The 19,409-nt window shown below is 34.8% G+C and overlaps 2 protein-coding genes across 2 annotated transcripts; one reads left to right on the forward strand and one right to left on the reverse strand.

Moving 5' to 3' along the window:
• Positions 1-433: 433 nt before the first annotated feature.
• LOC108986898 lies at positions 434-1,498 on the reverse strand. Its single transcript, XM_018959700.1, has one exon. It carries the CDS (start codon positions 1,496-1,498, stop codon positions 434-436), a length of 1,065 nt encoding a protein of 354 aa, XP_018815245.1.
• A 12,565-nt stretch (positions 1,499-14,063) lies between these two features.
• Positions 14,064-16,315, forward strand: LOC108986896 (pentatricopeptide repeat-containing protein At4g21065). Its single transcript, XM_018959698.2, has one exon. It carries the CDS (start codon positions 14,422-14,424, stop codon positions 16,267-16,269), a length of 1,848 nt encoding a protein of 615 aa, XP_018815243.1. The 5' UTR covers positions 14,064-14,421; the 3' UTR covers positions 16,270-16,315.
• The last annotated feature ends 3,094 nt before the right edge of the window (positions 16,316-19,409 follow it).

Raw genomic sequence — 19,409 nt, forward strand, 5'->3', positions numbered from 1 at the left:
TACCAATGCCACGGACGTTCCAAACAATTATAGAATTATTCATAAAGATAAAGTAGAGGGGCGGGTGATGACCCGAGTGGAGCTTCTAACTTTCTCAAATTTTTTTTTCTTATATTTTTTCTTTACCTGTTTATCTTCAGACTTCGAATGGTACTCCTTATAAAGAGGTAACACATCTGGAGGGATATCAGGGTCCGTCTCAGAGACAATATCTTCAGGATAATTGTCAATATTTTCCTTGCTACTTTCAGTAGGTAAATTCAGTTCATTATCCTCAATCGTAATGAAGGCAGGTTCCTCTAGTATCAGAGTAGGAAGTGATTCAACATTAAAGGAGAAAATATCATTTTGGTTCAGAAGGTTACATGCATCCTCCGAAGGTGCTATCACTTCTCTAATACGATGAGCATTGAATTCCATATTCTTCCCTAGATCAGAGTGAGTTTCCAAGCTGTTCCAGACTGACATCTTTAACGGACTCAGTCTCAGGAGAGCTAGGAACTGGAATCTCACCGTCCCGTTTATTATCAATACTTGGTCCACCAGAAACATATTCCCCTGTCATACGTTCCTGATCATGAGCCCCATGTTGAGTTTTAACTTCATCCTCACACGGCGCCACAGGTTCAGCAGCCTCTGTTTCGGGAGGGAAAAATAGAGGATTATTTATTTCACCATCCTCTTTCTGAGATGAAGTGTTTCCACCCGATTCATCCTTTTCTTTGTTCCGTCCCCGGTTTCGTTCCTCCTGCTTGGGTTTACCTGCTCGACAGGTCTTAGAGTTATGTCCCTGCACTCTGCATTTACCACAATACGCCGGCAACGTTTCAAAAATAATCTCTTGTTTTCTGCTCGTAGCCAGACCAGGAGTGCCAATCCAGAAGTACGAGATCGGCTCCTTAGCAGCATCCATCTCCAAGCAAAGCCGAGCTCCATCAGTTCGGGTCGCACAACACGTGGAATTATCCCTGCGTATGAATCGACCAAGCGGAGCGGTGAAGATCTGAAGGAACGATTCTTGATAAAAGTTGGGGGGTAATCCGGGAAGGAGGATCCACACCGGAACATTAGAAGGTTCATGTTCCTCATTAAAATCAGGAGACCAGTGGAACGCACAGTAAGCCACTCCATTCACTTCACATGATTCATGGGACAGGACTTTCACAAAGTCTGCTTCCGTAGCCAATCTGATGAAGACGTTTCGGGGCAACTTCATAGAGGAAACCACCGGGATAGAAGACAGACCCCATCGATTGGCAATGAACGCACGAATCGCATCCAAAGAGGGACGTTGGCGGAGGAACTTGATCACAATCGAGAAGCGGAAAGGTTCTGCAGATCTGTTGATTTCTTCCTTTGAGAATTGAAAAAATATTTCTCCGTCCATTACTTTTGGAACACGATGGGCAACTGAGATTTCAGGGAGTGGTTGCGGCGCCGCAACAGCCATTTCGGCGAAGGATGGATGGCCAGAAGAATGGCCATCCACGGCTGCCATGCAGCCACAACAAACAAGGAGCGGAACCCTAGCAGAGCACGTAAAGGGCAATAGCGTCAATCCAGAAAAAATAAATGAGGTAATTTCCTTGCTAAAACATTTTAGCAACCATTTGATTTCATTGCAAACGATAGTACGAGAATAATGAAAAATTCATTACCAACGATATTTTTTCCTTACAAGAAGCCTTTATTTCCTTGCAAAAACAGATTTTCAACGATACCATTTCCATGCAAAACTATGCTAGTAAGGAAAATATTTCTTTGCAAAAACATTTTACCGTCGATATTCTATCCTTGGAAAAATTAATTTCCAACTAAGTGCCATATACTTTCATTGCAAACAGAAGCTAAGCAACGATTGCAATAATTTTGTTGCTAATGTGTAAATCTAGATTACCAACGAGACTAATTTCATTGATAATGAATTAATTGCAACGAAATTAATTTGTTGCAAAAAAATTAAAACACATTTTAATGCTTTGTTTCTCCCGATACTTTATTTTCTTTCTTGCCTACTGCATTTTATTTTACCCTCCATTAAGGTATTCATTGAAATATATTGCATATGAGAGAGATAACAGTGTGAATGCTCAATCGGGAGGCCATATTGTTGCTTGCTAATTTTTTTTATTTTCTTTGGGTTATTTTCCATTCTTAGATCTGACTCATTACCAAAATCTGTTGTTTATATAAAATACTCTCTTGCATGTAGGCCAGTCCTGCATCATATAGCTAGCTTCAAGGTAAGCCTCCTCTAGTGGACCCCTATGACTTCTTCAATTCCTATGGAGAAATTTCTATTGTACTGCAACTATTTTTGCTTATGGAATAGTGAATACAATAGCTGAGATTTACCTACTGCTCCTGTTTTACAATGCATTTATATTCATGATCAATAGCACTTCGCTTTGATCACTGAATCCATTGCTAGTCATCTAGATAACCATACATGTTCTTGTATTGAAAGTGGAGATTTTTCTCATTTCAAGTTACCAACCCAATCGGGAGATTAATATCACGTTTGTTTTCGCAGATAAGATGAGATGAGAATGTTGTAATAACAAACAAGGCCTAATAGTTTTGGTTATTAACTACATACAGCCATGAATGCCTTCCAAGTGTTTAATAGAAAGTATTTTGAGTAACCATGTTACTTTTTAGCTGCCATAGACAAAATTCAGCCCTCCAAGTGTTTGATATTTTGTCTAATACAAAATATAACAATTATGTGGACATTCACATATAAAATATAATAATTATATTTATTACCCAGCCCAGATTGTATGATTAACTATATAAGTTCTCATACATTATTAGAGTTACACAAATTAAGGTGGTGAACCTTGCGTCATTCGATAAGTACAACGAGTCTTGTTGTATATTGGTCAACATTTATTGTCACCAGCAACGTCATGCCAAGCTACTAACTTAACTATTACAAAACAAATTTCAACGTACTACAAGAAATATGACATTTTCCAGCTTTCAAAATCGTTGTAAATAGTCACAATAATCGCTATATTTGATTAATTTTGACAATTTTTAATTCGCTACATTTTCGATGAAATTAAAGTGCCATTTCTGACCAAATTCAGCGATACACAAAAGTTGTCGCAAAAAGTACCTATTTCTAGCTATTTTAGTTTGTCGCAAATGTACAAAAAATGCCGGAAATACTGTTTTTATTTTACATTTAAATCGTTAAAAAAAGTCAATTAAGGTGATATTTATCACTGCAAAAACTTAATAAATCGCCGCAAATAACTATATCTTTTTCCAACAATTATAAATTATTGTTGCTATTATGTATTCCCAGCGGGTATCTTCGCCGCAAAAGAGTATTTACGGCCCCCACAGATAGCCGCCTATAACTTAAATTGGCAAAAATATATTTCCGGCGAATTTTACTCTGGAAATATATTTTCACAAAATAAAAAAAAAAATTGTATAAAAACATAGATGAACTGTAATATTAGAGACCCTTATATATAATGTATGTATATATAACTGTAAGATATAATTAATTCACCTAAATAGTGCGGCAAACCCTCACAGTGATTGTTGTTTTAATACTACACACACACAAACACACACACACACACACACACACACACATATATATATATATACATGCATATCAATGAAATGATAGATTTTGCTAGAAAGATAGATTGAATAAGTTCGATCAATAGATTCTTATATCTTACTGATCCCGTAGCCACTTAAGCGTCTCTGCATATCTCTACAAGGGAGACTACCAAGTGTATTTACCAAATGCACCCAATTTCAACTGTGGTACTTCAACAGCTTGTGTAGACCAGAAACCGAAAATCATCATCAACTAAACTTGGTTTCCACAAAAGAAGAAAAGAACATGTTAGTCATGCGCGGAAGAAAAGAGCAAAGTGCCATTCATGGTTTTCCAAACATCAATGCACTGTCCTGGAATAACATTCAAAAGAAAATGAACTCCATTAGTTTTTATTGATAGATAAAACACAGGGAGAATGAGAAATACATTTGCAAACTTCATTATCACTTTTTAATTAAAAACCATTTAAAGAAGGATATACAAACTATAAATGGAATGTTCATCCTATATTGTAAAGCTAAAGGGTAAGAATTCTTAGAAGTAACAATTCATCATACATCATTTTTTAGTCTTTAGGATAAGGGTATAAATAGAATGTTCATCCTAAGTGAATCCTTTTGATTCACTTAGGAATAATTCGTGTTAGTAAATGAAATTAACACGGCTTACCAAATTTGGTAACAACATTGTTGATTAATTGTTCATCGAGAAGAAGGATACATATGAGCTATTTCTTTAGTGATCCATATATTAAACTTTGAATAAACTGAAGGCAAAAATTGTAAGATATACTTGAAAAAAACAGAGCAGGTTTGTGATATTGAAGAAGCTAAATTAATATGCAGCAACTTGATAAGTAAGATGGGGGGAAGATAACCAGATATGGAATTTCATAAAGGATTGGAAGTTTACAGTTCAAAGTGCATAAACAATAATAAGATGTTTACATAAACAATTATTTGCTTATTAGTTGTATATACTATCCAACTGTTTTTATATATATATACATACAAGTTGACATAAAAAGGGGTGCCACTTAACCAATATGCATGCGCACCCAGCTTCGCAAGAAGATTGCATGTCTTCAAATGTGTACACACACACACACACACAATGACATAAGCTAGGGTCCTCATCATAAAAAAAAGGCAGTTGTTGGCATTTTAATTTGGTGACACTTGATTTGTCAAGCATTCATAAATGAACTATTTGAATAATATGTTGCCTAGTTAAAATGGTGGAAGTTGGCTTGTCAAAACAGTTTGAGGCACAAGACACTCAACCAGGTACAAGAATGTGAGAAACATTCTAGCTTTTTATTATTTTTATTATTATTATTTATTTATCACCAACCAAATGTAGGCAAGAAGACAGAGATCATTGCGTGAAATCAAAACAAATAAGAATTTGATTTTGGGGTAAAATAAAGTGGCTTCATTGTAGCTTCTTGCTTGGACATGATGATATACAACTGATCTTTTTCATGATCACAAGGAATAATATTCATGCAAACATCACAGCTGATCTTTTTATTGCAAAAGAATGCAATGAAGCTACAGAATCATCGGTATAATTTTTAAGCTCAACCACACAATGAGAACACCAACACTACCCTTTCCCCATAATAACAACAACAATTGTTACTACTAATATTGGATATGATTTTCAAGAAGCAGCAGAAAATCCAAATTATCATAGCATAATGGATATGCAAAAGAAATTGTGAAATGGGGCCTAAAACTCATTTACCTCCCATTGAAAATATCAAATTCATTTTCTAGCTAATATGAGGCTTTGGATGCTATATATTTGACCTCACATGCCAACGATGAATTTATCATCTCCTAAGAGTTTAGATTTTTTGGAGTTTAAATTTTTTAGATAAGTATGATTTAACTCAAAGAATGAAAGTATATCATGAGACTTTTTGGAATTAATTCCAAATCATGCTTGCTCTCTACTGGTTCTTCTCCTTTGAAGTCCTTAAGCCAGTGCATTGCCTTCGTGCTTGCTCTCATTTATTTTCTAGCCGATCCTCACTAGTCATTTTAAATGTTTTCATATGATGCCATTTGTACTAACTATAGATAGCAAAACTCCTCTATTGTTATAACAATATACTGAATGAAAAGAATGATCTAGGTCATGATAGTTTATATCTCAAAGTTGCTGATGGAAATACTATTTTCCAGGCAAACAAACACCATCAATAGCACCCACCAAGAATGAAGATCACAGCTTGGAGAGACTACAAGTCAATCAATATAAAAATTGAAACAAGATCCTAACTTCTTGTTCATAACCTAGACCCAATAAAGTAGCAATCCAGTTCTAATTACCTCCATCACAAAGGACCTCACAACTCTAAGCCACCAACACATACAATAAAGACACACAATAATCTTCTTATTACGCACTCTTGCAGCACAAAATAAAGAGACGAGAGAGAGAGACGATGGAGGAGAGATGACCTACCGACGAGGATGATGAACATGGTGCATGGTTGTGGTGGCGGAGCAGGACCGAGGAGGCGTAGAGATGAGAGAGAGACCAGGCGGTGCTCGACGCCATGGAGTGGTTCATGAGAGATGTAGCAAAGAGAGAAATAGAAAGACTTTTGCCGTTGGGCTGTTGGGCTAGGCGTGGAGGAGAAGGGGACTTCGACTGATGACTGGCGATAGCATCGAGGTATGAGTGGTGGAGAACGGTGCCTCTAGCGGCGGTGATTTCCAGAGAAATCCGAGAGAGAGAGGCGATTCTAGATTCGGGGAAACGGAAATTTCCGGCCTGGGGGCTGGGGGAGAAGGAGGGGGTGGACGTCGAGGTGATGTTGCGGGGCGTGGTGGGGTCGTTGGTAACGGGCTGTGCATGGTGGCGTGGGTTAAGGGAGAAAAGGGATTGTGGAGACAGAGGGGGGAGGGGGTGGAGGGAAAAGAATAGGGGGAACGCGGGCATTTTAATTTTAGTATCATTTACAACGATATTAACTCTCTGCAAAAGCTACATTATTCGCCGCAAAAGACGAACGGATCATTCACGGCGATGTAACAATTGTTGGAGCCACTCATTCCCGGCGATTAAGTATTCGCCGGAAATAGTCTTCGTCCTAAATTTTGTAAAAAGGTATTCGGGTGCTTTTATTCGCCGAAAACAACATTTAATTCGTCGAAAAATATTCTATTGTGGCGATTTTCATATGAGAGGGGGTTTATCAATAATGATATGAGCGAAGACAATTCTTCTCATAGCACTGAAGTGGAGGGTAGCATAAAAGAAGATAGTCTCTTAAAGGATGACATGAACTAGCCACTTCAAAGCTGGTAATAATACCGTGTCTTCATACAACCCATTTTGTATGGCTTATCCTAAGTATCATTTCTCAAATTAAAGACCCGTCTTTTCCGTCTCTCGCAGGAACATGAAAGTCGTTAGCAGTGTGCAATTTACTTCAAGAGTAGGGGATCTTCCATTGAATGGATGTGTAATTTGCTTGAGAATTATTTAGTTTGTTATCTTTGGCCAATTTAGCCAAGTTTGTAATGACAGCACACTAGGGGGCATTATTTCCTAAATGTCTTGGTTAATTTGGACCATTCCCTTAAACAAATCATAGCATGATGATGAGCTAATTGTAATATTCTATACTAAAGTATAATCGTATATAAATAATTGTATCCTTTTAGTGTGATTGCAGGAATAATTTTGGTTGTCCAATTTTTTTGACAAGCACATTGCCTAGAAGTTTGTTTATTTTGCATGTTGGATATGCTGATAACTGGAAGAGGTAGAGGTCGATCACGCGGCGTGAGTTACGGTCAAGGGAGATCTCAGAGCAATGATGAAGTTTGGAATAGAGTACCCATTGCTGCCATGGATCTTAGAGATGACGCATTCTCAAACTCAGATGACTCAACCAAGCCACCTAATGTCATCCCGAGCACAGAACCAAATAACATGCCAGCAGTTGATTTGCCACTAAGCACAAACCCGTCTGGTATTAATCTAATTTATATTTATATTGTTTTACATTTTGTTTTACACTACATGTTTAACATGTTGATTAGTTTAATTTTTGAACTATGATGACATTTTCACTCTTGGAAACAACTTAGTACCACTTAGATAGAAGCGTGGATGAGGAGCAGCAAAGAGCACAGAGTTCAAAAAGGTGCAAAAGCATGGAAAGATACCCCTGAGGATAAAGGACGGTGAAACTGCACCTTGTTGTGAAAATGCTACCTTGTTTACTACAAGGGTTACGTGGTCGGTCAAGCACCATGTGGACTTGAGTCATGCTAGCTGGCACGACATACTAGCTAATGAGAATGAAGAATTGATTACATGCATTTAGGTAAAAGTAGGAGAATGCAATACATGTTCAAATAGAGTAGATGAAAGCCTAATGTTGGTAATGTAAAACTCGAGGCTGGGAGATTATAATTAATACTCATGATGTTTGTTTTTAGGCTGACTTCATCCTCAACTGGACCAAGAAGGACCAATGTGATACGGTTACGAAGACACTACGCAAGCATTTTAATCATATTCGCTATGATTTATATAGAACCTACAAGCAATTCGAGAGCAATGAAGAAGCACTTGCGAATGTGCTACTGTTGGTGACACCAGCCACTTAGGTAAAGTTATGTGCTCGATATTCAAGCGAGGACTTTAAGGTAAGTTGGCAATCGTATACTTAATTAACATACTGTGGAGTTTTTTTAGTAAAATAGTCACTTGTATTAAATTTTAGTTAGGACGGTTAGTTTTTGTTGAAATAGTCAACTATATCCACTTATGTTTTTAGTCATATAATCCTTGACACCTATACATTCAATGGATGTATATCATGTCCTGTGTGACTGCAGCGGATGTCTGAACGAAATAAAAGTAATATGGAGAAGCAACAAAACAATCACACGGCTGGACGAAAGTCATTTGTGCGGCTAATGGAGATGAGGGTAAGTCTCTATTTTGGTTGCAAGATGCTACATCGACTATATGTAGCATTATTATTTCTTTGTGCTAATTAATATGTTAGGTTTCTTCAAAGTTGTGTATTTCCTTTGTGTTCTCTATATATCAATGACTAATATAGTTACTTGCAAATTTGGTTATGAAAAAACAGAAAAAACACTCAAGAATTGTTATTGTTTGTACTTTGTAAGTCTAATCTCAACAATTAATTTGATAGCTTGAATGAGAGATTCCATGCAGATTTGAGTTCTCCATTGTGAACGCTAACTAGTTGTACTCCTTTAATTTGTACTCCATAATGATGTTCATATTTTCAATCTAAGCTAGTGTGTAATTTACTTTATTTGCAGTCTGGGAATGAGGAGAATTAGGCTAATTTCTTTAAAGAAGTTAGGTGATCAAAGAAGAATGACAAATTTGTGACTCCCATAACGGAAGAGAAATATGTGAGTGTTAAAGTAAAATCTCGTGATGTTCGAGATAAATCAATGTCCATATTTTAGTGCTAAGTACATATTATGAGCACCTAACCTATGTGATTTTTTCCAATGGTTGATAGAATGAGAAGGTAGCAAAGATGGTAGAATTGGAGCCTGAGAAGCGGACTAAGGAAGCTGCAGCAAAAAATATTAAGGAAGTTTTGGGCCGTAGGCTAGAGTATGTACGGGGTCTCGGCGAGATGGTTATTCCTGAGTCATGTAGATAATCAATTAATGCCTGAATAGTAGAATTAATTGAAAGTGCAGAAAGAAGTGAGAAAGAAGCTGCACATTATAAGGCTTTATATGATGACTTACAAGCGAATGTCATGCTATTAATGGAGGAACAAGTCAAGTACGACAAGTTTATGGAGAGATATGAGCTAGACAGGCAGACCCAAGGAGAGCCTCATAGAGAGACTTAAGGATCTGCATAGCCGGTTACTAAATTTGAGGGTAACCATTTTTTGTGAATTTTGGTAAAGAGATGAAAGTTAAAGTAATATAGCAACAAAATGTCTCCCATATCTCCAGAACCTCCTCTTTTGTATATCAGTTACTGGTGTGGGGTAGGTAGTATATTTTTTGTTTGTTAGGATATTTTGTAGCTTCTGTCTGGCGATGTACGTTGCTCTTGCCACCAACATGCACATTGGAAGTTCTTGGTCATCAATGTACAATAAAACTACTACAGCAAGTTAAGTTATCAGTACATACTTAGTCTTTTAATAATATTATTAGTACATGACTGACCTGTAGATTTTCATTTATTCTTGTTCTTACATTGTTGCTTTTTATGTATATTTCAACATCTATATGACCAATAAAAAATAACTTGTTTCATCATTATTCTCTTAATTTTTTCTGTTTTGTCAATGAAGTTGCTGATTGCGAGATATCATAGACGAAATCACCTTGGGTGAGTGCAGCGGACTTGGTATTTACCAGTTCCGATAAGCGCAAATTATGTACTTCTCATATAAAAAATCATGTGTATATGGTTTTTCACCTATATAATCCTCATCTTTTTGGTGCGTACTTTGTTTGGCAGGATCAAATTGACAAGTGTTGGATTATGATCACATTGGATACTGTAATTTTGGAAGCTAGCATTATACCAGACTAAAGAGCTAACGTACGTAAAGACTTTTTGAAATGGTCTCGTTAATCTTCTGAATCATGTAAAAGGTAGCTCCAATTTCATGTGAGACCCTTGTATTAATTGTCAGAGAGTTTCTACGTGTTCTATATATGTACATAATATATACATAGTTGGTTATTTTATTTAAAGATGCAAAGAAAAAAGAAGAGATTCTATCTTTTAATGCAGATAAAAATAAAATGCTACAAATATATCATTGGGTACTGTTGTGTGGGCAAATAGCTTTATTTCGTGAAGTGGTAACAACAACATTATAAGTGATCAGTAGATTAGAACTAGCATCTATGTTGAGCGCACACATGCATGCACATGATATGTATCAAAATGTCTTGCTATGATCAATGTAGCTAGTACTTGTCTATACATGTTTTTGTCCATTTCTTCAGAATATCTACATGATACATTATTATATACATACTCCATTTGAATGCATAAAGCTCTCATACAGCCCATGATCGACCTAGGTTTAGATATTCTTTTGATAAAGAAGTGAATATGATTTCTCAAAGGAATGAAGTATATATGCAATGAGAAGCTGGGAAATTAGCTAGCTAGGCGATGACTGTGATTCGAGAATTAGTGGCGCTAGCTGGCTAATGCTAGCTAGCTAGCACACGTTGGTAAGGCAAGTTGCATGCAAAAAATTCCATTTCATGACACAGTAATGATTATTTCATATGCTTTGCCATGCATACTCTTTTATAAGTTTCTATATATAGTAGTACTATATGTTTTCAATGCAATTCTAATTTGTCCAACGTCTGATTCTATACTGTTTTCTTCCAATGAAGTAGTACTCCTGATCTCCTGTTTAAAACTCTAGAATATATCGAGCTCTAATTATAAGTACTCCATGCAGTTAAGGTCACTCGATCTAGTAACTATTACTAATTATCTTCATCGAAGTATATCAATCATGACCTATCTAGCTTATTAATTAGTTGATATATATATATATGTTCGTGAAATATTGCATGGAAGAAATTGAGGACTGCATGCGTGCTACTTGACTTATGGTTCCAGGCTGTAAAGAAAACTTGAAAATTAAGTGTTTTTTTGCTCTACGGAGGTTATAACTAGTATTAATGTAAGCAAGGCAAATGTTTTAAGAGCTGAAGTAGTACTACTAGCTGTACTGACGTGAGTACTTATAATATGAATTGATGATGATAAGTTCATGAGGGCTTCTGTTTCTTTCTAATTGATCTAGAATATCTTTGAGTACACGTACGTTCTAGTACTATATAATGTATATGGTCTTTGCAAGCTAGCATTATTAGTCTAATTATGCAAGTTAGCATTAGTCTGGACTTTTTTAATTGGGAGTCGTAGTTATAATGTAAGGTATATTTTGTTTAATTAATGCTTGTAATATTATAGAGTACTTATATATCAGGCTTTGATCAGTAGGTTTCATTTCTATCCATGAAGACCAAGAAGAATGTAAACATAATTAATTTGCAATAAAGTGAGGAAATACATGAATGCGCGCTAGGATCGATTTGATCATGAAGCTAGGCGATCAGTCTCTCATGATGATAATACTATCTTATTCTATATAATGTAGATCTACATTATGTACATTTTGAACATGAATACTGTCTTATCCTTACATTTTGAACACTATGAAAGGAAAAATAATGCATGAGTTTTGAGCCCGTTGTTTATATATAGCTGATTATGAATTGAATGCCTTGTAACTTGGGCCTTGAATATTATATTTTTGCATAAATATATTGCATTTCTTTACAGTTGTGTTGAAGCACTTGAAGTAAAACCGGTGAACCAAATTCAATTCTTCCCATACTCGTTGGAATATGGTGGTTAGAAAGAAAAACACTTGTAATGAAGGAGCTGGTGCATTCATGAAGACAACTTGCTATTAGACATTTATAGTTAGAACAAAAAACACTTGTAAATTTATATTCCATTGTGATATGTTTGATGGAATTGTGTAAAACTTAGTCTTAAATCCTGGTGAATTTCAAATATGTACGTCGAGATTATTTGAATGATGTTAACATATAATATATATACGCAATCAGATATAAATTTATCCAAATCTAGCATTTTTAATTTATTAGCATGCAATTAACTGTTATGAAAGAAACAAATATCAGGAAAAATACAACCACGACAAAATATAAGAAAATTGATCAGGTTTTGAGAAAAAAAACATTTCCCGTGAAAGTAACTCGCCGAAACATTATTTGCGGCAAGTATACTATTGCCGCAAATAATGAACTTGGTATTTCTGGCAACAGTCAACTATCGCCAGTAATGTATATTGAGTTTTACCGGCGAATTTAAGTCGTCGGAAATATAACATTATGGGCGACTGGTAATCGCCGAGAATAGAATTAGCAACTCGTAGATCTATTCTGTCAAACCTTTTACTAGCGATCATATATGACATTTGCGGCGATTATAGATCGCCGAAAATGTGTTGTATTTCTGTCCGTTCACAAAAATCGGCGCAAATTGTCTTACTCAGCTCTTTAGAAGCGGCGAAATTTTGGGAAACATATTTAGCCGGAACTACTTATTTGTGGCGACATTTGGTAGTATTTGCGGCGAGTTCAAGCCAGAAATAGATTAATTTCTTGTAGTGAAATTCACATACAAAATAAAATAAACAATTCAATTTTTTCAAATCCCAAAATAAAAATAATATTACTAACAACATTTTATTCAATTTTTAATTTTAATCTCATCTCATCTTCGAAAACAAACGAGGCTAAGCCTGTCCGTAATGTCTTTTAAATTGCAGCTCATGTCTAATTAATGGAAAAGAAAACGTTTTTATTAAGCATGTTTGTATGAAGACAGAAGCTTATGATTGCATCTTTTATTTTATAGCTTGGATTATTGAGACAAAAGTTTATATGAAGAATTCTTAGTGTTTTGGGCAGCAGTAAAAGGGTTGGATTATGGAAAATTATTGTCGTTCAAATATTCCATATACCGATCCAAGACGTAATGGAAAGGTCTGTCTATTTTATATTGGAAAATTGTTTCTTATGTTTGACTCTAAACCAAAATGTAGCTCAGATCAATTTTTTTCATCCTTTTCTTTGGTATGTTCAGGATTTCCTTCTACATTCAATGAATTTATCCTTGTCTTTTAAGAAATATGTTGAATGTGGCAATTACCTCTTGTACTGTTTTTTGTTTTTGTTTTTTCGTATTCAGATGATCTGGACCCTAACAAAGAGCCACTGAGTTGGAATACTAAAATAAAAGTTAATGATGGAAGACCATGCTACTGATTGTATAATTCATATATTGTAATTTTGTGTTTTATAACGTAATTTATAAATTCAAAATAATGTAATATATAGTGAATTACATTGTTTATTGCATTCATTTTACATGATGAATATTATATATATATATTTTTTCTTTTGCATGCATTTAGTTAAAATGGTAATTAGTTTCTAACTTTAGTTATTTTTTACATAAAATTTAGTTTTTCATTTTGATATATTTTTATTATTATAGACAATACTCAATGCACATTAGTATTATGTTTTTCAACATGATTTCTTGAAATATAACATATAGGCTTTAAAAAATAAAAAAAAATCGGGTACAGCTCGGAATCAAGATTTCTGGGTTTTAAAAATCCAAATTCATCTGGATTTCGGCCCGAGTCATAACCTGGACTAACCCGAGTTGAAACTTATTCCAGACCGAATATACCCAGATGAACAGTCTTGAGTTCGACTCATATTCAAATAAAATTTAAACAATAAAAGCTTGATCATCTCCTGATCGCTCGGATTCGACTCGTTTACACCTCCTTAAATTCCTACCTTCATATACTCAGGCTCGTCTCCATGGATCTATTCCTCTTCTGTCTTCTCAGTAACTCCTCGGGCTGGGTTTATCTGACTTAGGACTTTTTCCATAACCAAGGGCTTTTATTAGATCTGCTGAGCCCATTGGGCTTGTTGTAGTTTGCTCCAGCTCGATATCAAAGGTCATTGTTTTTACACACGAATCCCATCGGCGTGAGAACCAGAGCAGCCACTCCCTGACTCCCATTTATAACCTCTCGTTTGAATCCTGTCTAAACCCTAAGTTATTAAATTCTGGTTTCTCAATAAGTACTATCTCCGAGTAGGTAAAAATTAAAATGGCTTACCGAAGTCTATAACTTAAACACCTGAAACTTGAAAAGCTACCATTTTTCATGCAAGCATAATCCGATGCACTCAAGGCATGCTGCATTGGTCCGCTTGCACTCGATAGAACCAACCTTACCTCACAACCCAAGCAACAACTTCTCAAAGAGACCAACTTGCCCAGAAAATCCTGTGCCACACCTTCTCAAGAAATGCATTAATCTCTTGCAGTTATGTGCCTCCTCCATATTCAGACTCAAGCAAATCCATGCCTTCTCGATCAGACATGGCGTCCCACTATCCAACCCAGACATGGGCAAGCACCTCATATTCACCATTGTGTCCCTCTCATCTCCCATGTCTTATGCCCAGCATATATTTTCGAAACTCCAGGGTCCCAACATTTTCACACGGAATACCATGATTAAAGGCTATGCTGAGAGTGCAAACCCAAGACCAGCGGTTGAACTGTACTATCAAATGCATATGTCCTCGATGGAACCTGACACACACACATACCCTTTTCTTCTGAAGGCTGTAGCTAAGTTGACTGCTGTTAGAGAGGGAGAAAAGATACATTCCATTGCTATAAAAAATGGGTTTGAGTCATTGGTTTTTGTTCAGAACTCATTGGTTCATATGTACGCTGCTTGCGGGCACGCCGAGTGTGCACACAGGATGTTTGAGTTAACGCCTGAAAAAGATCTTGTGGCTTGGAATTCTGTCATTAATGGGTATGCTCTTAATGGGATGCCCAATGAGGCTCTGACCCTTTTCAGGGAAATGGGTTTGGAGGGTGTTCAGCCAGATGGATTCACTATGGTAAGTTTATTGTCTGCTTGTGCTGAGCTTGGAGCTTTGGCATTGGGGAGGAGGGCCCACGTGTATATGTTTAAAGTTGGTTTGAGTGCCAACTTGCATGCTAATAATTCCCTCTTGGACCTCTATGCAAAGTGTGGGAGTATTAGAGATGCGCAAAAAATATTTGATGAGATGAAGGAAAGGAATGTGGTTTCTTGGACTTCTTTGATAGTTGGGTTGGCTGTTAATGGGTTTGGTAAGGAAGCACTTGAGCTTTTCAAGGATTTGGAAAGAGAGGGGTTTGTGCCAACTGTAGTAACTTTTGTTGGGGTCCTTTATGCTTGTAGTCATTGTGGAATGGTGGATGAGGGGTTTAATTATTTTGAGAGGATGAAAAAGGAATATGGCCTTGTGCCTAGGATAGAACACTACGGCTGCATGGTTGATTTGTTGGGTAGGTCAGGCAAGGTGAAAGAAGCATATGAATATATTCAAAACATGCCATTGCAGCCCAATGCCGTTATTTGGAGGACCTTGTTGGGAGCATGCACGATTCATGGACATTTGGCTCTTGGGGAGGTTGCAAGAGCCCAGCTCCTAGAATTAGAGCCTGGGCATAGTGGGGATTATGTACTCCTCTCAAATCTTTATGCAGCAGAGTGTCATTGGTCAGATGTGCAACAGTTGAGGAGGACAATGCTTACAGAAGGGGTGAGGAAAACTCCTGGATATAGCCTTGTTGAGTTAGGAAATAAGGTTTATGAATTTACGATGGGTGATAGATCTCAACCTCAAAGTGAGGATATATACGCAATGCTAGCTGAGATCACAAAGTTGTTGAAATTGGAAGGTTATGTGCCTCACACAGCAAATGTGCTTGCAGACATAGAGGAGGAGGAAAAGGAAAATGCTTTGTCGTATCATAGCGAGAAAATTGCAATAGCTTTTATGCTCATCAATACAGCACCGGGGACCCTAATTAGAGTTGTAAAGAATTTAAGAGCTTGTGCAGATTGCCATTTGGCTATCAAACTCATATCCAAGGTTTTCAAGCGAGAGATTGTTGTGAGGGACCGTAGTCGGTTTCACCATTTCAGAAATGGTTCTTGTTCTTGTCAGGATTATTGGTAACTATTGGTCAATTCATGTGAAAGATCGGGTGAAGCTGGTACAGCAATGTTTGCGGGATGCATGCCAAGATTGGAGCAAGTTGGATGATAGTCGATGCCTCCTTGCATGCATGCTGGTGCTCAAACATTTTCTTTTGCAAAGGAAGCTTTCAAAGTTTTGAGAGTTAACTGATCTTATACCAAAATATATTTTCCCCAGTTTTTATTGAAATCTTTTTGTCAAAATTTGAACTAGAAGTACAGCATGCATGCAATGAGGCATAGACTATAATACTGGATTGCTTAAACATCTTCTTCCCAACAAAACATAATGCTTTTTTATTGCTATAAGCATAATTAGCTGGTCAATCCATGAGGGACATAAGCACCTTGAGTAGGGTGAAGTCTGATTTACCCCCTGAAGTACTGGATAGGTGGATTGAGCCTTACAGGCAAGCAACCCTACCGCTACCCCCGGCCCGTTCTCAATCCACGAGGGGTGGACGTGCAAGGGTGCCCTCAGATAGAGGTTTTTTTTTGTTAAAAATAAAAAAAAAAAAAAAATAATCTGTCAGTTTTTGCACTTTAATTTTATCATTAAGAAGAGATGAATTCTACTCGTCAGTCACTATTTATTTCTATACACCACACTTATAACTTTTTTACAAGGTGTGAGGTATTTTTTATAAGATGTGGAGTGTGAAGTAGTGAATAGTAATTGATGATAAGAATTTTTGTAATGAGAACTGCTACAGACATAAAGAGATTACACAAAAATAAATTCATAAATTGACGTGGTTTTACGTGATTCGTTAGATTTATTTTCAACAAAAAAAATTTTATAATCTGACGTATTGCAACAAACTATATCAATTTGTAGATTTTTTTTTTATATAATTTCTTTGTGACTAAAATATTTTTCTTTTGTAATACATGTACCTCGATTTTCAACGATGAGTACGCATGCCAGATCATCAATGGATAAGTTAAAGGTCAGTCCCCCAATTATATGCCGTATTGATCAAGTACTATTTTGTTTCTATCATCGCATCATTAATTAATCCAATAACGTATACCTAAACTTAAACTGAATCGTTAATAACACGTGTGCTTTTCCTATGTGATGACGTGATATGCCAATATATATTAAGGTTATGGTCTATAAAAACAAAATACTATTTTTAGCTAAAATATATTAATACAGTGAAATTGATTACATGATCATAAAATATATTTTTTTATGAGCAAATTGCACTAAACTGAAAGTAGAGGCACAAGGAGTCTCCTTGGAGTGCACTAGCTAACAAATGCTTTCAATAAAGTGCTTGCGGCAGTTTAAAATGGAAAAAAAAAAGTAAAAGACAAATAAGAAAAAGTAATGGATCAATGGTACTTTACCTTCTTTCTTACCAAAGTTACGTAGGATTGCGCTAAGCGATTTAGATTCTGTTTAGATAGTGAGGTGAGATAAAATAATTTTATATAAAAATTAAAAATTAAATAAATTATTATCAAAATCTTATTTTTGAATAATATTATTATTTAAAATTTAAAAAAATTATAATGATAAGATGAGATGAGATAAAACCATTTATGTATTCAAACAATACCTTATTATTATTCATTAAAAGGTTGTAGTTATTGACCACAACCGAAGTACTTCGAACAACTTGAGAAATCATGGTTTAATTAAGAGTAATTCTATATACAATTGAGAAATACATAAAATTCACATAATCACTTTGAAAAAAAATAGAGTCTACTATTAAAAAATTAATTTTTTTCATATGAATCTCATATTTTATTTATTTTTTTAAGCGATTACGCAGCAGTTACACAATTTATAATTACAAATATATTTTCTCTTTAATCATAAAAGGAAATTTACAAAAAAATAAACTCATATATTAATATGGTTTGATTTAATATATCGGATTATAAATTATTTTTATTATAAAATAAATTTATTACATAAAATTATGCGATCAATTTATTAATTTATTTTTATACAATCTCGATGCACCATTGAGACATCTTTTATTGCATAAAACAGAAACGACAAAATATCTAAAGTGAAAACATCGTACCAGCAAAAAAAAATAAAAATAAAAAATAAAAAATAAAAAAAGGAAAATGATATTGCTGTGACTTTTCTCGTGCTATATCTTTGGTGGGGTAGCAATATCCTTTGTAAAGAAAAATGCTGTCTCAAGAATGAGTTTTTATTTATTTATTTTTAATAATTAAGTAAAAACCATTTTAATGATATTGTGATTTTTTTTAAATATTAAAAAGAACTAAGACAACGCATAAAAAAAAAGCAAAATAAAAAAAAGGGAAAATGGCGGTGGGTGTATCATGTAGAGGTGTCCTTTTGCAGAACTCAAAACACAATCTATCTGATAGCTTTTTCTTTCCTTAAAACATACAATGGATTAGATAAAAATTAAAAATCTCCTGAGTATTTACTCATTAAAAAATAACAAAAATTATAATAAATTAGTCAAATTTTAAATAATTAGAATTTAGTTATAATTAAATTTAAAATAATTTTTAAATTTGAATGTTTCTGTTCATAGGCCAAATTCTTATTTTATGAATTATTTCTCTATCCAACAAACCAACATGTCCAGTTTTTAGAAATGTTTGTTGAATGGATGCTAAATCTCTTCAACTGCAAGGGTTCATGGATATTCTGTCCAAATTTGATAAAAAAAATATAGTTAAATGGAAATTATAGAAATTAGTAAAATATGACAAAATAAATAAATAATTTTTTAATTATTAATTACTCATTTCTATATAATGAATAAATGAATTATTTAATGTTTGAATTTGATGTGAATATCTAAAACTAAATTCATTTAATATTATTCTATTGTTATATAATAAAAAAATAGTTATTCTAATGTAGAAATTTATGTAAATTGAATAGTTAAAAGTTAAATTTATTTTATATTTATAAAAAATATACTTTAATTTTAATTAATCCATTGAGAGGGACCAGGGTTATTAGCATCGTCGTTATTTTATAAGGTGTGAGATATTTTGTATTCCTACACTCCACACCTACAACTTTTTTATAAGGTGTGAGATATTTTTTAAAAGATGTAGGGTATGGAGTAGTGAATAATAATTGATGAGAGAATTTTGTAATGAGAA

Source organism: Juglans regia, chromosome 4 (genome assembly GCF_001411555.2).
Source record: "Juglans regia cultivar Chandler chromosome 4, Walnut 2.0, whole genome shotgun sequence".
NCBI classification, from domain to species: Eukaryota; Viridiplantae; Streptophyta; class Magnoliopsida; order Fagales; family Juglandaceae; genus Juglans; species Juglans regia.

Coding starts and splice junctions, on each gene's coding strand:
- LOC108986898 (XM_018959700.1), bottom strand. CDS start 1,498: ATGGCAGCCGTGGATGGCCATTCTTCTGGCCATCCATCCTTCGCCGAA.
- LOC108986896 (XM_018959698.2), top strand. CDS start 14,422: ATGCACTCAAGGCATGCTGCATTGGTCCGCTTGCACTCGATAGAACCA.